Genomic DNA, 19,024 nt, shown 5'->3' with positions numbered 1-19,024 from the left:
TGGTGATTGAGAGTGTGAAGGAATGTATAGAGCATCAGACTGAGGAGGAACAGTGTGGATTCAGGTGATATAAAGAATAAGTGGATCCAATGTTTGAAGAATGTTTGGGAGAAATACTTTAAGAAACAGAAGGATAGTAGGTATTAGTGGATAGGTTGCCAATGACTTTAGAGGTATTTGACCAGTACTACCTGCCTGGGTACTGGGAGGGTTAGTGACATCTGCTTAGTGAGGCAGCACTTCAGTGGTTGTCAGGTTGCACTCCTCTGGCCCAAATAACTGATTTTTTTTCCGTCTCACCCACATATGGACTACTGGCATTCTGTCCACAAGCATACAATCTCTCCTTGTCTTACATAACACTTGACAACACTTAACTCACGCAGCTCATTCTTCATAACCTTCATAACTCTAGATTCATTGGCCCTGCCTTTTGGCAAAATGGTAGGAGCAATGAAGAGAAGTAGTAGGTAGGAACATTTAGGCAGGAGCATTAGGTAGAAATATTTTGTGGAAGTAGGTAGGATCATTAGGCAGGAGATTTAGGTAGACGTAATCAGTATGAACATTAGGTAGGAACCTCTGCAAACACTGCACTGGAGTTGCTCTCTGCCAGTGGCCTGTTAAGAGTGAGATACTAAAGGCTAAGAAGCTGCACTAGAGTTCACTAGTTATGGAAACTCTATTTCTGTAACTGTCTCCTTGAGGGAGTTTCAGTTGGGAACATGTGTCAGAGATATCGACAGATAGATGAATAAATAGAAATAGGATTTGTATGAGGCATTTAAGGATCTGGGAAAAGCACATGATAGTGTTGATAGAGATGTCTGTGGAATGTCGTACGACTATGTGACGTGGGAGGAGAGCGTGTAGAAGCAATGAGAAGTCTGTCAAGATTGTAAGGCATATGTAAGAGCAGGAAAAGAGGAGAGTAAGTGGTTCCAGGTTGGTTTGTGGCTTGGATGTGTAAGGTCACCATTGCTATCTAATTTCTTTTTGGATGCTTCTCTCTCTTACCCCTTTTATTACTTATGTAATCACACCACTTCACACAACATATTGACCTCAAAGATTTCATAACCAGTGCATCCATCCTCCTCTGCCATCCTCATTTATAGCCCATACCTTTCAGCATCGTTAGGACCATATGCCTTCAAGCATACCCATTTTTACCCTCCCAGATAATGACCTCGCTTTCTACGCATAGAACATTGCTTCCAGAACCTTTGCCCCCTCACTCACCTCATGACTGACATCCGCCTCCAGGGTTCCAACTGCTGCCCTGTCCACTCCTTTGTATTTGCTTCACTTAACTTCCTCCAAATTTTCTTCTTTCTAACCCTCACACCCCAACTAACATGTCTCTCTGCCATGTTAAACTTAATAACTTTGCTTTTATTCATATATATATATATATATATATATATATATATATATATATATATATATATATATATATATATATATATATATATTATCCCTGGGGATAGGGGAGAAAGAGTACTTCCCACATATTCCCTGTGTGTCGTAGAAGGCGACTAAAAGGGAAGGGAGCGAGGGGCTGGAAATCTTCCCCTCTCATTTTTTTTTTAATTTTCCAAAGGAAGGAACAGAGAAGAGGGCAGGGTGAGGATGTTTCCTCAGAGGCCCAGTCCTCTGTTCTTAACGCTACCTCGCTGAGGCAGGAAATGGCGAATAGTATGAAAGAAAAAGCTAAAAAAAAAATAATTTCCTTTGTCGCTGTTTCCTTCATTAGCGAGGTAGCGCAAGGAAACAGATGAAAGAAATGGCCCAACCCACCCACATACACATCTATATACATACATGTCCACACACGCAAATATACATACCTATACATCTCAATGTACCCATATATATACACACACAGACATATACATATATACACATGTACATAATTCATACTGTCTGCCTTTATTTATTCCCATCGCCACCTCGCCACACATGGAATAACAACCCCCTCCCCCTCATGTGTGCGAGGTAGCACTAGGAAAAGACAACAAAGGCTCCATTCTTTCACACTCAGTCTCTAGCTGTCATGTAATAATGCAGTGAAACCACAGCTCCCTTTCCACATCCAGGCCCCACAGAACTTTCCATGGTTTACCCCAGATGCTTCACATGCCCTGGTTCAATCCATTGACAGCACGTCGACCCCGGTATACCACATCATTCCAATTCACTCTATTCCTTGCACACCTTTCACTCTGCTGCATGTTCAAGTCCCAATCACTCAAAATCTTTTTCACTCCATCTTTCCACCTCCAATTTGGTCTCCCACTTCTCCTCGTTCCCTCCACCTCTGACACATATATCCTCTTGGTCAATCTTTCCTCACTCATTCTCTCCATGTGACCAGACCATTTCAAAACACCCTCTTCTGCTCTCTCAACCATACTCTTTTTATTTCCACACATCTCTCTTACCCTTACATTAATTACTTGATCAAACAACCTCACACCACATATTGTCCTCAAACATCTCATTTCCAGCACATCCACCCTCCTCCACACAACTCTATCCATAGCCCACGCCTCACAACCATACAGCATTGTTGGGACCACTAATCCTTCAAACATACCCATTTTTGCTTTCCGAGATAATGTTCTCGACTTCCAAACATTCTTCAAGGCTCCCAAAATTTTCCTCCCCTCCCCCACCCTATGATTCACTTCCGCTTCCATAGTTCCATCTGCTGCCAGATCCATTCCCAGATATCTAAAACACTTTACTTCCTCCAGTTTTTCTCCATTCACACTTACCTACAAAAGAAAAAGATATATATATATATATATATATATTGGATTACGTGTTAATTGACAGGCGTGCGAAAGAGAGACTTTTGGATGTTAATGTGCTGAGAGGTGCAACTGGAGGGATGTCTGATCATTATCTTGTGGAGGCTAAGGTGAAGATTTGTATGGGTTTTCAGAAAAGAAGAGTGAATGTTGGGGTGAAGAGGGTGGTGAGAGTAAGTGAGCTTGAGAAGGAGACCTGTGTGAGGAAGTACCAGGAGAGACTGAGTACAGAATGGAAAAAGGTGAGAACAATGGAAGTAAGGGGAGTGGGGGAGGAATGGGATGTATTTAGGGAATCAGTGATGGATTGCGCAAAAGATGCTTGTGGCATGAGAAGAGTGGGAGGTGGGTTGATTAGAAAGGGGAGTGAGTGGTGGGATGAAGAAGTAAGAGTATTAGTGAAAGAGAAGAGAGAGGCATTTGGACGATTTTTGCAGGGAAAAAATGCAATTGAGTGGGAGATGTATAAAAGAAAGAGACAGGAGGTCAAGAGAAAGGTGCAAGAGGTGAAAAAAAGGGCAAATGAGAGTTGGGGTGAGAGAGTATCATCAAATTTTAGGGAGAATAAAAAGATGTTCTGGAAGGAGGTAAATAAAGTGCGTAAGACAAGGGAGCAAATGGGAACTTCAGTGAAGGGCGCAAATGGGGAGGTGATAACAAGTAGTGGTGATGTGAGAAGGAGATGGAGTGAGTATTTTTAAGGTTTGTTGAATGTGTTTGATGATAGAGTGGCAGATATAGGGTGTTTTGGTCGAGGTGGTGTGCAAAGTGAGAGGGTTAGGGAAAATGATTTGGTAAACAGAGAAGAGGTAGTGAAAGCTTTGCGGAAGATGAAAGCCGGCAAGGCAGCAGGTTTGGATGGTATTGCAGTGGAATTTATTAAAAAAGGGGGTGACTGTATTGTTGACTGGTTGGTAAGGTTATTTAATGTATGTATGACTCATGGTGAGGTGCCTGAGGATTGGCGGAATGCGTGCATAGTGCCATTGTACAAAGGCAAAGGGGATAAGAGTGAGTGCTCAAATTACAGAGGTATAAGTTTGTTGAGTATTCCTGGTAAATTATATGGGAGGGTATTGATTGAGAGGGTGAAGGCGTGTACAGAGCATCAGATTGGGGAAGAGCAGTGTGGTTTCAGAAGTGGTAGAGGATGTGTGGATCAGGTGTTTGCTTTGAAGAATGTATGTGAGAAATACTTAGAAAAGCAAATGGATTTGTATGTAGCATTTATGGATCTGGAGAAGACATATGATAGAGTTGATAGAGATGCTCTGTGGAAGGTATTAAGAATATATGGTGTGGGAGGAAAGTTGTTAGAAGCAGTGAAAAGTTTTTATCGAGGATGTAAGGCATGTGTACGTGAATGGAAGAGAGGAAAGTGATTGGTTCTCAGTGAATGTAGGTTTGCGGCAGGGGTGTGTGATGTCTCCATGGTTGTTTAATTTGTTTATGGATGGGGTTGTTAGGGAGGTAAATGCAAGAGTCTAGGAAAGAGGGGCAAGTATGAAGTCTGTTGGGGATGAGAGAGCTTGGGAAGTGAGTCAGTTGTTGTTCGCTGATGATACAGCGCTGGTGGCTGATTCATGTGAGAAACTGCAGAAGCTGGTGACTGAGTTTGGAAAAGTGTGTGGAAGAAGAAAGTTAAGAGTAAATGTGAATAAGAGCAAGGTTATTAGGTACAGTAGGGTTGAGGGTCAAGTCAATTGGGAGGTGAGTTTGAATGGAGAAAAACTGGAGGAAGTGAAGTGTTTTAGATATCTGGGAGTGGATCTGGCAGCGGATGGAACCATGGAAGCGGAAGTGGATCATAGGGTGGGGGAGGGGGCGAAAATCGGGGCCTTGAAGAATGTGTGGAAGTCGAGAACATTATCTCGGAAAGCAAAAATGGGTATGTTTGAAGGAATAGTGGTTCCAACAATTTTGTATGGTTGCGAGGCGTGAGCTATGGATAGAGTTGTGCGCAGGAGGATGGATGTGCTGGAAATGAGATGTTTGAGGACAATGTGTGGTGTGAGGTGGTTTGATCGAGTGAGTAACATAAGGGTAAGAGAGATGTGTGGAAATAAAAAGAGCATGGTTGAGAGAGCAGAAGAGGGTGTTTTGAAGTGGTTTGGGCATATGGAGAGGATGAGTGAGGAAAGATTGACCAAGAGGATATATGTGTCGGAGGTGGAGGGAACAAGAAGAGGGAGACCAAATTGGAGGTGGAAAGATGGAGTGAAAAAGATTTTGTGTGATCGGGGCCTGAACATGCAGGAGGGTGAAAGGAGGGAAAGGAATAGAGTGAATTGGAGCGATGTGGTATACAGGGGTTGACGTGCTGTCAGTGGATTGAATCAAGGCATGTGAAGCGTCTGGGGTAAACCATGGAAAGCTGTGTAGGTATGTATATTTGCGTGTGTGGACGTATGTATATACATGTGTATGGGGGGGGGTTGGGCCATTTCTTTCGTCTGTTTCCTTGCGCTACCTCGCAAACATGGGAGACAGCGACAAAGTATAATAAATAAATAAATAATATATATATATATATATATATATATATATATATATATATATATATATATATATATATATATATATATATATATATATTTTTTTTTTTTTTTTTTTTTTTCCTTTGTCGCTGTCTCCCACGTTTGCGAGGTAGCACAAGGAAACAGACGAAAGAAATGGCCCAACCCACCCCCATACACATGTATATACATACGTCCACACACGCAAATATACATACCTACACAGCTTTCCATGGTTTACTCCAGACGCTTCACATGCCTTGATTCAATCCACTGACAGCACGTCAACCCCGGTATACCACATCGCTCCAATTCACTCTATTCCTTGCCCTCCTTTCACCCTCCTGCATGTTCAGGCCCCGATCACACAAAATCTTTTTCACTCCATCTTTCCACCTCCAATTTGGTCTCCCTCTTCTCCTCGTTCCCTCCACCTCCGACACATATATCCTCTTCGTCAATCTTTCCTCACTCATTCTCTCCATGTGACCAAACCATTTCAAAACACCCTCTTCTGCTCTCTCAACCACGCTCTTTTTATTTCCACACATCTCTCTTACCCTTACGTTACTTACTCGATCAAACCACCTCACACCACACATTGTCCTCAAACATCTCATTTCCAGCACATCCACCCTCCTGCACACAACTCTATCCATAGTCCACGCCTCGCAACCATACAACATTGTTGGAACCACTATTCCTTCAAACATACCCATTTTTGCTTTCCAGAGATAATGTTCTCGACTTCCACACATTCTTCAAGGCTCCCAGAATTTTCGCCCCCTCCCCCACCCTATGATCCACTTCCGCTTCCATGTTTCCATCCGCTGCCAGATCCACTCCCAGATATCTAAAACACTTCACTTCCTCCAGTTTTTCTCCATTCAAACTCACCTTCCAATTGACTTGACCCTCAACCCTACTGTACCTAATAACCTTGCTCTTATTCACATTTACTCTTACCTTTCTTCTTTCACACACTTTACCAAACTCAGTCACCAGCTTCTGCAGTTTCTCACGTGAATCAGCCACCAGCGCTGTATCATCAGCGAACAACAACTGACTCACTTCCCAAGCTCTCTCATCCCCAACAGACTTCATCCTTGCCCCTCTTTCCAAAACTCTTGCATTCACCTCCCTAACAACCCCATCCATAAACAAATTAAACAACCATGGAGACATCACACACCCCTGCCGCAAACCTACATTCACTGAGAACCAATCACTTTCCTCTCTTCCTACACGTACACATGCCTTACATCCTCGATAAAAACTTTTCACTGCTTCTAACAACTTGCCTCCCACACCATATATTCTTAATACCTTCCACAGAGCATCTCTATCAACTCTATCATATGCCTTCTCCAGATCCATAAATGCTACATACAATCCATTTGCTTTTCTAAGTATTTCTCACATACATTCTTCAAAGCAAACACCTGATCCACACATCCTCTACCACTTCTGAAACCACACTGCTCTTCCCCAATCTGATGCTCTGTACATGCCTTCACCCTCTCAATCAATACCCTCCCATACAATTTGCCAGGAATACTCAACAAACTTATACCTCTGTAATTTGAGCACTCACTCTTATCCCCTTTGCCTTTGTACAATGGCACTATGCACGCATTCCGCCAATCCTCAGGCACCTCACCATGAGTCATACATACATTAAATAACCTTACCAACCAGTCAACAATACAGTCACCCCCTTTTTTAATAAATTCCACTGCAATACCATCCAAACCTGCTGCCTTGCCGGCTTTCATCTTCCACAAAGCTTTTACTACCTCTTCTCTGTTTACCAAATCATTTTCCCTAACCCTCGCACTTTGCACACCACCTCGACCAAAACACCCTATATCTGCCACTCTATCATCAAACACATTCAACAAACCTTCAAAATACTCACTCCATCTCCTTCTCACATCACCACTACTTGTTATCACCTCCCCATTTGCGCCCTTCACTGAAGTTCCCATTTGCTCCCTTGTCTTATGCACTTTATTTACCTCCTTCCAGAACATCTTTTTATTCTCCCTGAAACTTAATGATACTCTCTCACCCCAACTCTCATTTGCCCTTTTTTTCACCTCTTGCACCTTTCTCTTGACCTCCTGTCTCTTTCTTTTATACGTCTCCCACTCAATTTCATTTTTTCCCTGCAAAAATCGTCCAAATGCCTCTCTCTTCTCTTTCACTAATACTCTTACTTCTTCATCCTACCACTCACTACCCTTTCTAATCAACCCACCTCCCACTCTTCTCATGCCACAAGCATCTTTTGCGCAATCCATCACTGATTCCCTAAATACATCCCATTCCTCCCCCACTCCCCTTACTTCCATTGTTCTCACCTTTTTCCATTCTGTACTCAGTCTCTCCTGGTACTTCCTCACACAAGTCTCCTTCCCAAGCTCACTTACTCTCACCACCCTCTTCACCCCAACATTCACTCTTCTTTTCTGGAAACCCATACAAATCTTCACCTTAGCCTCCACAAGATAATGATCAGACATCCCTCCAGTTGCACCTCTCAGCACATTAACATCCAAAAGTCTCTCTTTCGCACGCCTGTCAATTAACACGTAATCCAATAACGCTCTCTGGCCATCTCTCCTACTTACATAAGTATACTTATGTATATCTCGCTTTTTAAACCAGGTATTCCCAATCATCAGTCCTTTTTCAGCACATAAATCTACAAGCTCTTCACCATTTGCATTTACAACACTGAACACCCCATGTATACCAATTATTCCCTCAACTGCCACATTACTCACCTTTGCATTCAAATCACCCAACACTATAACCCGGTCTCGTGCATCAAAACCACTAACACACTCATTCAGCTGCTCCCAAAACACTTGCCTCTCATGATCTTTCTTCTCATGCCCAGGTGCATATGCACCAATAATCACCCATCTCTCTCCATCAACTTTCAGTTTTACCCATATTAATCGAGAATTTACTTTCTTACATTCTATCACACTTCCACAACTCCTGTTTCAGGAGTACTGCTACTCCTTCCCTTGCTCTTGTCCTCTCACTAACCCCTGACTTTACTCCCAAGACATTCCCAAACCACTCTTCCCTTTACCCTTGAGCTTCGTTTCACTCAGAGCCAAAACATCCAGGTTCCTTTCCTCAAACATACTACCTATCTCTCCTTTTTTCACATCTTGGTTACATCCACACACATTTAGGCACCCCACTCTGAGCCTTCGAGGAGGATGAGCACTCCCCGCGTGACTCCTTCTTCTGTTTCCCATTTTAGAAAGTTAAAAAAATACAAGGAGGGGAGGATTTCTGGCCCCCCGCTCCCGATATATATATATATATATATATATATATATATATATATATATATATATATATATATATATATATATATATATATATTATCCCTGGGGATAGGGGAGAAAGAATACTTCCCATGTATTCCCTGCGTGTCGTAGAAGGCGACTAAAAGGGGAGGGAGTGGGGGCCTGGAAATCCTCCCCTCTCATTATATATATATATATATTATCCCTGGGGATAGGGGAGAAAGAATACTTCCCACATATTCCCTGCGTGTCGTAGAAGGCGACTAAAAGGGGAGGGAGCGGGGGCCTGGAAATCCTCCCCTCTCATTATTTTTCTTTTTTTTTTTTTAATTCTCCAAAAGAAGGAACAGAGAAAGGGGCCAGGTGAGGATTTCCCTCAAAGGCCCAGTTCTCTGTTCTTAACGCTACCTCGCTAATGCGGGAAATGGCGAATAGTTTGAAAGAGAAAAAAGATATATATATATATATATATATATATATATATATATATATATATATATATATATATATATATATATATATATTATTTATTTTTTTTATCATACTTTGTCGCTGTCTCCCGCGTTTGCGAGGTAGCGCCAGGAAACAGACGAAAGAAATGGCCCAACCCCCCCCCATACACATGTATATACATACGTCCACACACGCAAATATACATACCTACACAGCTTTCCATGGTTTACCCCAGACGCTTCACATGCCTTGATTTAATCCACTGACAGCACGTCAACCCCGGTATACCACATCGCTCCAATTCACTCTATTCCTTGCCCTCCTTTCACCCTCCTGCATGTTCAGGCCCCGATCACACAAAATCTTTTTCACTCCATCTTTCCACCTCCAATTTGGTCTCCCTTTTCTCCTCGTTCCCTCCACCTCCTACACATATATCCTCTTGGTCAATCTTTCCTCACTCATTCTCTCCATGTGCCCAAACCACTTCAAAACACCCTCTTCTGCTCTCTCAACCACGCTCTTTTTATTTCCACACATCTCTCTTACCCTTACGTTACTTACTCGATCAAACCACCTCACCCCACATATTGTCCTCAAACATCTCATTTCCAGCACATCCATCCTCCTGCGCACAACTCCATCCATAGCCCATGCCTCGCAACCATACAACATTGTTGGAACCACTATTCCTTCAAACATACCCATTTTTGCTTTCCGAGATAATGTTCTCGACTTCCACACATTCTTCAAGGCCCCCAGAATTTTCGCCCCCTCCCCCACCCTATGATCCACTTCCGCTTCCATGGTTCCATCCGCTGCCAGATCCACTCCCAGATATCTAAAACACTTCACTTCCTCCAGTTTTTCTCCATTCAAACTCACCTCCCAATTGACTTGACCCTCAACCCTACTGTACCTAATAACCTTGCTCTTATTCACATTTACTCTTAACTTTCTTCTTCCACACACTTTACCAAACTCAGTCACCAGCTTCTGCAGCTTCTCACATGAATCAGCCACCAGCGCTGTATCATCAGCAAACAACAACTGACTCACTTCCCAAGCTCTCTCATCCACAACAGACTTCATACTTGCCCCTCTTTCCAAAACTCTTGCATTTACCTCCCTAACAACCCCATCCATAAACAAATTAAACAACCATGGAGACATCACACACCCCTGCCGCAAACCTACATTCACTGAGAACCAATCACTTTCCTCTCTTCCTACACGTACACATGCCTTACATCCTCGATAAAAACTTTTCACTGCTTCTAACAACTTTCCTCCCACACCATAAATTCTTAATACCTTCCACAGAGCATCTCTATCAACTCTATCATTTGCCTTCTCCAGATCCATAAATGCTACATACAAATCCATTTGCTTTTCTAAGTATTTCTCACATACATTCTTCAAAGCAAACACCTGATCCACACATCCTCTACCACTTCTGAAACCACACTGCTCTTCCCCAATCTGATGCTCTGTACATGCCTTCACCCTCTCAATCAATACCCTCCCATATAATTTACCAGGAATACTCAACAAACTTATACCTCTGTAATTTGAGCACTCACTCTTATCCCCTTTGCCTTTGTACAATGGCACTATGCACGCATTCCGCCAATCCTCAGGCACCTCACCTGTGCGCAGGAGGATGGATGTGCTGGAAATGAGATGTTTGAGGACAATGTGTGGTGTGAGGTGGTTTGATCGAGTGAGTAACGTAAGGGTAAGAGAGATTTGTGGAAATAAAAAGAGCGTGGTTGAGAGAGCAGAAGAGGGTGTTTTGAAGTGGTTTGGGCACATGGAGAGAATGAGTGAGGAAAGATTGACCAAGAGGATATATGTGTCGGAGGTGGAGGGAACGAGGAGAAGAGGGAGACCAAATTGGAGGTGGAAAGATGGAGTGAAAAAGATTTTGTGTGATCGGGGCCTGAACATGCAGGAGGGTGAAAGGAGGGCAAGGAATAGAGTGAATTGGAGCGATGTGGTATACCGGGGTTGACGTGCTGTCAGTGGATTAAATCAAGGCATGTGAAGCGTCTGGGGTAAACCATGGAAAGCTGTGTAGGTATGTATATTTGCGTGTGTGGACGTATGTATATACATGTGTATGGGGGGGGGTTGGGCCATTTCTTTCGTCTGTTTCCTTGCGCTACCTCGCAAACGCGGGAGACAGCGACAAAGTATAATAAAAAAAAATAAGTAATATATATATATTTTTTTTTTTTTTTTTTTTTATACTTTGTCGCTGTCTCCCGCGTTTGCGAGGTAGCGCAAGGAAACAGACGAAAGAAATGGCCCAACCCCCCCCCCATACACATGTACATACACACGTCCACACACGCAAATATACATACCTACACAGCTTTCCATGGTTTACCCCAGACGCTTCACATGCCTTGATTCAATCCACTGACAGCACGTCAACCCCTGTATACCACATGGCTCCAATTCACTCTATTCCTTGCCCTCCTTTCACCCTCCTGCATGTTCAGGCCCCGATCACACAAAATCTTTTTCACTCCATCTTTCCACCTCCAATTTGGTCTCCCTCTTCTCCTCGTTCCCTCCACCTCCGACACATATATCCTCTTGGTCAATCTTTCCTCACTCATTCTCTCCATGTGCCCAAACCATTTCAAAACACCCTCTTCTGCTCTCTCAACCACGCTCTTTTTATTTCCACACATCTCTCTTACCCTTACGTTACTTACTCGATCAAACCACCTCACACCACACATTGTCCTCAAACATCTCATTTCCAGCACATCCATCCTCCTGCGCACATCTCTATCCATAGCCCACGCCTCGCAACCATACAACATTGTTGGAACCACTATTCCTTCAAACATACCCATTTTTGCTTTCCGAGATAATGTTCTCGACTTCCACACATTTTTCAAGGCTCCCAAAATTTTCGCCCCCTCCCCCACCCTATGATCCACTTCCGCTTCCATGGTTCCATCCGCTGACAGATCCACTCCCAGATATCTAAAACACTTCACTTCCTCCAGTTTTTCTCCATTCAAACTCACCTCCCAATTGACTTGACCCTCACCCCTACTGTACCTAATAACCTTGCTCTTATTCCCATTTACTCTTAACTTTCTTCTTCCACACACTTTACCAAACTCAGTCACCAGCTTCTGCAGTTTCTCACATGAATCAGCCACCAGTGCTGTATCATCAGCGAACAACAACTGACTCACTTCCCAAGCTCTCTCATCCCCAACAGACTTCATACTTGCCCCTCTTTCCAGGACTCTTGCATTTACCTCCCTAACAACCCCATCCATAAACAAATTAAACAACCATGGAGACATCACACACCCCTGCCGCAAACCTACATTCACTGAGAACCAATCACTTTCCTCTCTTCCTACACGTACACATGCCTTACATCCTCGATAAAAACTTTTCACTGCTTCTAACAACTTGCCTCCCACACCATATATTCTTAATACCTTCCACAGAGCATCTCTATCAACTCTATCATATGCCTTCTCCAGATCCATAAATGCTACATACAAATCCATTTGCTTTTCTAAGTATTTCTCACATACATTCTTCAAAGCAAACACCTGATCCACACATCCTCTACCACTTCTGAAACCGCACTGCTCTTCCCCAATCTGATGCTCTGTACATGCTTTCACCCTCTCAATCAATACCCTCCCATATAATTTACCAGGAATACTCAACAAACTTATACCTCTGTAATTTGAGCACTCACTCTTATCCCCTTTGCCTTTGTACAATGGCACTATGCACGCATTCCGCCAATCCTCAGGCACCTCACCATGAGTCATACATACATTAAATAACCTTACCAACCAGTCAACAATACAGTCACCCCCTTTTTTAATAAATTCCACTGCAATACCATCCAAACCTGCTGCCTTGCCGGCTTTCATCTTCCGCAAAGCTTTTACTACCTCTTCTCTGTTTACCAAATCATTTTCCCTAACCCTCTCACTTTGCACACCACCTCGACCAAAACACCCTATATCTGCCACTCTGTCATCAGACACATTCAACAAACCTTCAAAATACTCATTCCATCTCCTTCTCACATCACCGCTACTTGTTATCACCTCCCCATTTACGCCCTTCACTGAAGTTCCCATTTGCTCCCTTGTCTTACGCACCCTATTTACCTCCTTCCAGAACATCTTTTTATTCTCCCTAAAATTTACTGATAGTCTCTCACCCCAACTCTCATTTGCCCTTTTTTTCACCTCTTGCACCTTTCTCTTGACCTCCTGTCTCTTTCTTTTATATATATATATATATATATATATATATATATATATATATATATATATATATATATATATATAGAAGCAGTGAAAAGTTTTTATCGAGGATGTAAGGCATGTGTACGTGTAGGAAGAGAGGAAAGTGATTGGTTCTCAGTGAATGTAGGTTTGCGGCAGGGGTGTGTGATGTCTCCATGGTTGTTTAATTTGTTTATGGATGGGGTTGTTAGGGAGGTAAATGCAAGAGTCCTGGAAAGAGGGGCAAGTATGAAGTCTGTTGGGGATGAGAGAGCTTGGGAAGTGAGTCAGTTGTTGTTCGCTGATGATACAGCGCTGGTGGCTGATTCATGTGAGAAACTGCAGAAGCTGGTGACTGAGTTTGGTAAAGTGTGTGGAAGAAGAAAGTTAAGAGTAAATGTGAATAAGAGCAAGGTTATTAGGTACAGTAGGGTTGAGGGTCAAGTCAATTGGGAGGTGAGTTTGAATGGAGAAAAACTGGAGGAAGTGAAGTGTTTTAGATATCTGGGAGTGGATCTGTCAGCGGATGGAACCATGGAAGCGGAAGTGGATCATAGGGTGGGGGAGGGGGCGAAAATTTTGGGAGCCTTGAAAAATGTGTGGAAGTCGAGAACATTATCTCGGAAAGCAAAAATGGGTATGTTTGAAGGAATAGTGGTTCCAACAATGTTGTATGGTTGCGAGGCGTGGGCTATGGATAGAGTTGTGCGCAGGAGGATGGATGTGCTGGAAATGAGATGTTTGAGGACAATGTGTGGTGTGAGGTGGTTTGATCGAGTAAGTAACGTAAGGGTAAGAGAGATGTGTGGAAATAAAAAGAGCGTGGTTGAGAGAGCAGAAGAGGGTGTTTTGAAATGGTTTGGGCACATGGAGAGAATGAGTGAGGAAAGATTGACCAAGAGGATATATGTGTCGGAGGTGGAGGGAACGAGGAGAAGAGGGAGACCAAATTGGAGGTGGAAAGATGGAGTGAAAAAGATTTTGTGTGATCGGGGCCTGAACATGCAGGAGGGTGAAAGGAGGGCAAGGAATAGAGTGAATTGGAGCGATGTGGTATACAGGGGTTGACGTGCTGTCAGTGGATTGAATCAAGGCATGTGAAGCGTCTGGGGTAAACCATGGAAAGCTGTGTAGGTATGTATATTTGCGTGTGTGGACGTGTGTATGTACATGTGTATGGGGGGGGGGGGTTGGGCCATTTCTTTCGTCTGTTTCCTTGCGCTACCTCGCAAACGCGGGAGACAGCGACAAAGTATAAAAAAAAAAAAAAAAAAAAAAAATATATATATATATATATATATATATATATATATATATATATATATATATATATATATATATACATATATCTTTTTTCTCTTTCAAACTATTCGCCATTTCCCGCATTAGCGAGGTAGCGTTAAGAACAGAGAACTGGGCCTTTGAGGGAAATCCTCACCTGGCCCCTTTCTCTGTTCCTTCTTTTGGAGAATTAAAAAAAAAAAAAGAAAAATAATGAGAGGGGAGGATTTCCAGGCCCCCGCTCCCTCCCCTTTTAGTCGCCTTCTACGACACGCAGGGAATACGTGGGAAGTATTCTTTCTCCCCTATCCCCAGGGATAATATATATATATATAATGAGAGGGGAGGATTTCCAGGCCCCCACTCCCTCCCCTTTTAGTCGCCTTCTACGACACGCAGGGAATACATGGGAAGTATTCTTTCTCCCCTATCCCCAGGGATAATATATATATATATATATATATATATATATATATCGGGAGCGGGGGGCCAGAAATCCTCCCCTCCTTGTATTTTTTTAACTTTCTAAAATGGGAAACAGAAGAAGGAGTCACGCGGGGAGTGCTCATCCACCTCGAAGGCTCAGATTGGGGTGCCTAAATGTGTGTGGATGTAACCAAGATGTGAAAAAAGGAGAGATAGGTAGTATGTTTGAGGAAAGGAACCTGGATGTTTTGGCTCTGAGTGAAACGAAGCTCAAGGGTAAAGGGAAGAGTGGTTTGGGAATGTCTTGGGAGTAAAGTCAGGGGTTAGTGAGAGGACAAGAGCAAGGGAAGGAGTAGCAGTACTCCTGAAACAGGAGTTGTGGAAGTATGTGATAGAATGTAAGAAAGTAGATTCTCGATTAATATGGGTAAAACTGAAAGTTGATGGAGAGAGATGGGTGATTATTGGTGCATATGCACCTGGGCATGAGAAGAAAGATCATGAGAGGCAAGTGTTTTGGGAGCAGCTGAATGAGTGTGTTAGTGGTTTTGATGCACGAGACCAGGTTATAGTGTTGAGTGATTTGAATGCAAAGGTGAGTAATGTGGCAGTTGAGGGAATAATTGGTATACATGGGGTGTTCAGTGTTGTAAATGGAAATGGTGAAGAGCTTGTAGATTTATGTGCTGAAAAAGGACTGATGATTGGGAATACCTGGTTTAAAAAGCGAGATATACATAAGTATACTTATGTAAGTAGGAGAGATGGCCAGAGAGCGTTATTGGATTACGTGTTAATTGACAGGTGTGCGAAAGAGAGACTTTTGGATGTTAATGTGCTGAGAGGTGCAACTGGAGGGATGTCTGATCATTATCTTGTGGAGGCTAAGGTGAAGATTTGTATGGGTTTTCAGAAAAGAAGAGTGAATGTTGGGGTGAAGAGGGTGGTGAGAGTAAGTGAGCTTGGGAAGGAGACCTGTGTGAGGAAGTACCAGGAGAGACTGAGTACAGAATGGAAAAAGGTGAGAACAATGGAAGTAAGGGGAGTGGGGGAGGAATGGGATGTATTTAGGGAATCAGTGATGGATTGCGCAAAAGATGCTTGTGGCATGAGAAGAGTGGGAGGTGGGTTGATTAGAAAGGGTAGTGAGTGGTGGGATGAAGAAGTAAGAGTATTAGTGAAAGAGAAGAGAGAGGCATTTGGACGATTTTTGCAGGGAAAAAATGCAATTGAGTGGGAGATGTATAAAAGAAAGAGACAGGAGGTCAAGAGAAAGGTGCAAGAGGTGAAAAAAAGGGCAAATGAGAGTTGGGGTGAGAAAGTATCATTAAATTTTAGGGAGAATAAAAAGATGTTCTGGAAGGAGGTAAATAAAGTGCGTAAGACAAGGGAGCAAATGGGAACTTCAGTGAAGGGCGCAAATGGGGAGGTGATAACAAGTAGTGGTGATGTGAGAAGGAGATGGAGTGAGTATTTTTAAGGTTTGTTGAATGTGTTTGATGATAGAGTGGCAGATATAGGGTGTTTTGGTCGAGGTGGTGTGCAAAGTGAGAGGGTTAGGGAAAATGATTTGGTAAACAGAGAAGAGGTAGTGAAAGCTTTGCGGAAGATGAAAGCCGGCAAGACAGCAGGTTTGGATTGTATTGCAGTGGAATTTATTAAAAAAGGGGGTGACTGTATTGTTGACTGGTTGGTAAGGTTATTTAATGTATGTATGACTCATGGTAGCATTTTCCCAGTTGTTTCTTATCCTTCCTTCTTTATTTTGAAACCCCTTTCTCTAATCAACAGTGACCCACATCAGATTGACATCCTGGGATCAGTAATATCATCCTTGAGAGAGTGGATGTTGTTTATTGGTCAGAGTGTGGACCTAGACCAAGTCATACCATTAAATATCTATGCCTCACCAGTAAGATCGGGTTTTAATAGGTTTCTAACTTCCAGAAGTCTGAGATATCTCTCATTGTTTATGGACACCAGCCTGAAGAGAAAGAGTTTTTCATGCTTCAAAACATACGTTTCTGCAGTTAGATGTAAATGTTTGTAGAACTGAATCTGGTAGGGTAATTATGACTGGAGAAAAAAGGTAGTGTATATCATTTATCCTAATGTGGCTTCTTCTTCTGCTAACAGAGCAAATGAAAGTGGACAGGTGGACCTAGCTACAATGGAGTCCTTAGGAGGCCACTACAAGGGCATCTTCCCAATGGGACTCATAGGTAGTCTCTTGCCAGCACCTGAGGAATACAGATATACACGCTTCTTCAAAAGGGATGTGCAAAACCCAAGTATTGTGAGTACTGCATAAATTTTGCTTCATTTACATCCAAGATTAAACTGAGAATGGGTTTGAAGACAATGACGTACATTATAATTGTGACATTATCGGTTTGATTTTATTGTTTCCCCTATAGGAGTCAGTCAGTGTGCAAAGGAAATAAGTATTCGTTAATCTTTTAGAAAATTATAAACAAACTTTTTATAACATGTGGGTAGGTCTTATGTCTTCTTAAGGAAAGGACCACTTTGCATTAACTACTGTTCACTGTCGTCTCCTCTGAGGGAACAAGAATTAGGTAATGAGCTTAAATCAGATACAGCAAACACACCCAATTTATTTATTCCTTCTGTGTATTTACTTCTGGAACACTTTATAGCGTGTCTTCATTTTGCTTATATTTCTCTATTTTTAACTTAAATTGGATATTTACTTGAACAAATTAAATGCAGTATACCTGAACTGTTGCTACTGTTTGTGTTGGAGAACACATGGTAGGGTTCTGTGCTCCCATGAAGTGTATCATATGTCAAGGACCATGTAGTCCAGGTTTGTGTACAGGTAGTGGACATCTAATTCATTCTTTCTTTTCCTTTTCGCTTCTTTTACATGTTTAACAGATTGAAATATTTTTTTGTAGTGTGTTTCACCATGTGAGTCATGTTCAGAGTAGAGATTATCGGTTGTCTGAAATCAGAGATCCGCAGATGCAGATGTGGATGGGAATATATGTATACATCCCTGGCGATAGGGGAGAAAGAATACTTCCCATGTAATCCCTGTGTGTTGTAGAAGGCAAATAAAGGGAAGGGAGCGGGGGGCTGCAAATCCTCCCCTCTCGATTTTAGTTTTCCTAAAGAAGGAACGAAGAGGGGGCCAAGTAAGGATATTCCCTCAAAAGCTCAGTCCTCTGTTCTTAACACTACCTCACGAATACGGGAAATGGCAAATAGTATGAAAAGAAACATATATATATATATATATATATATATATATATATATATATATATATATATATATATATATATATATTCCCTGGGGATAGGGGAGAAAGAATACTTCCCACGTATTCCCTGCATGTCGTAGAAGGCGACTAAAAGGGAAGGGAGCGGGGGGCTGGAAATCCTCCCCTATCATTTTTTTTTTTTTTCTTTTTTTTTTAATTTTCCAAAAGAAGGAACAGAGAAGAGGTCCAGGTGAGGATATTCCCTCAAAGGCCCAGTCCTCTGTTCTTAACGCTACCTCGCTATTGCGGGAAATGGCGAATAGTATGAAAAAAAAAAAAAAGAATATATATATATATATATATATATATACAGGAGGTCAAGAGAAAGGTGCAAGAGGTGAAAGAAAGGGCAAATGAGAGTTGGGGTGAGAGACTATCAGTAAATTTTAGGGAGAATAAAAAGATGTTCTGGAAGGAGGTAAATAGGGTGCGTAAGACAAGGGAGCAAATGGGAACTTCAGTGAAGGGCGTAAATGGGGAGGTGATAACAAGTAGCGGTGATGTGAGAAGGAGATGGAATGAGTATTTTGAAGGTTTGTTGAATGTGTCTGATGACAGAGTGGCAGATATAGGGTGTTTTGGTCGAGGTGGTGTGCAAAGTGAGAGGGTTAGGGAAAATGATTT

The 19,024-nt window shown here is 42.4% G+C and overlaps 1 protein-coding gene across 2 annotated transcripts in view; it reads left to right on the top strand.

The window, feature by feature from the left end:
• Positions 1-19,024, top strand: part of LOC139755981 (acyl-coenzyme A thioesterase 1-like) — a 101,193-nt gene that overhangs the window by 27,286 nt on the left and 54,883 nt on the right. For both annotated transcript variants that reach the window (XM_071674853.1, XM_071674851.1), the window contains exon 4: positions 17,250-17,409. In XM_071674853.1, the coding sequence (XP_071530954.1) occupies positions 17,250-17,409 (160 nt within the window). The remainder of the gene's footprint in view (positions 1-17,249; positions 17,410-19,024) is intronic.

This window comes from Panulirus ornatus, chromosome 20, assembly GCF_036320965.1.
Source record: "Panulirus ornatus isolate Po-2019 chromosome 20, ASM3632096v1, whole genome shotgun sequence".
In the NCBI taxonomy this organism is placed as follows: domain Eukaryota; kingdom Metazoa; phylum Arthropoda; class Malacostraca; order Decapoda; family Palinuridae; genus Panulirus; species Panulirus ornatus.
The sequence above is the reverse complement of the archived record's forward strand: the minus strand, read 5'-3'. Positions and strand labels throughout refer to the sequence as shown.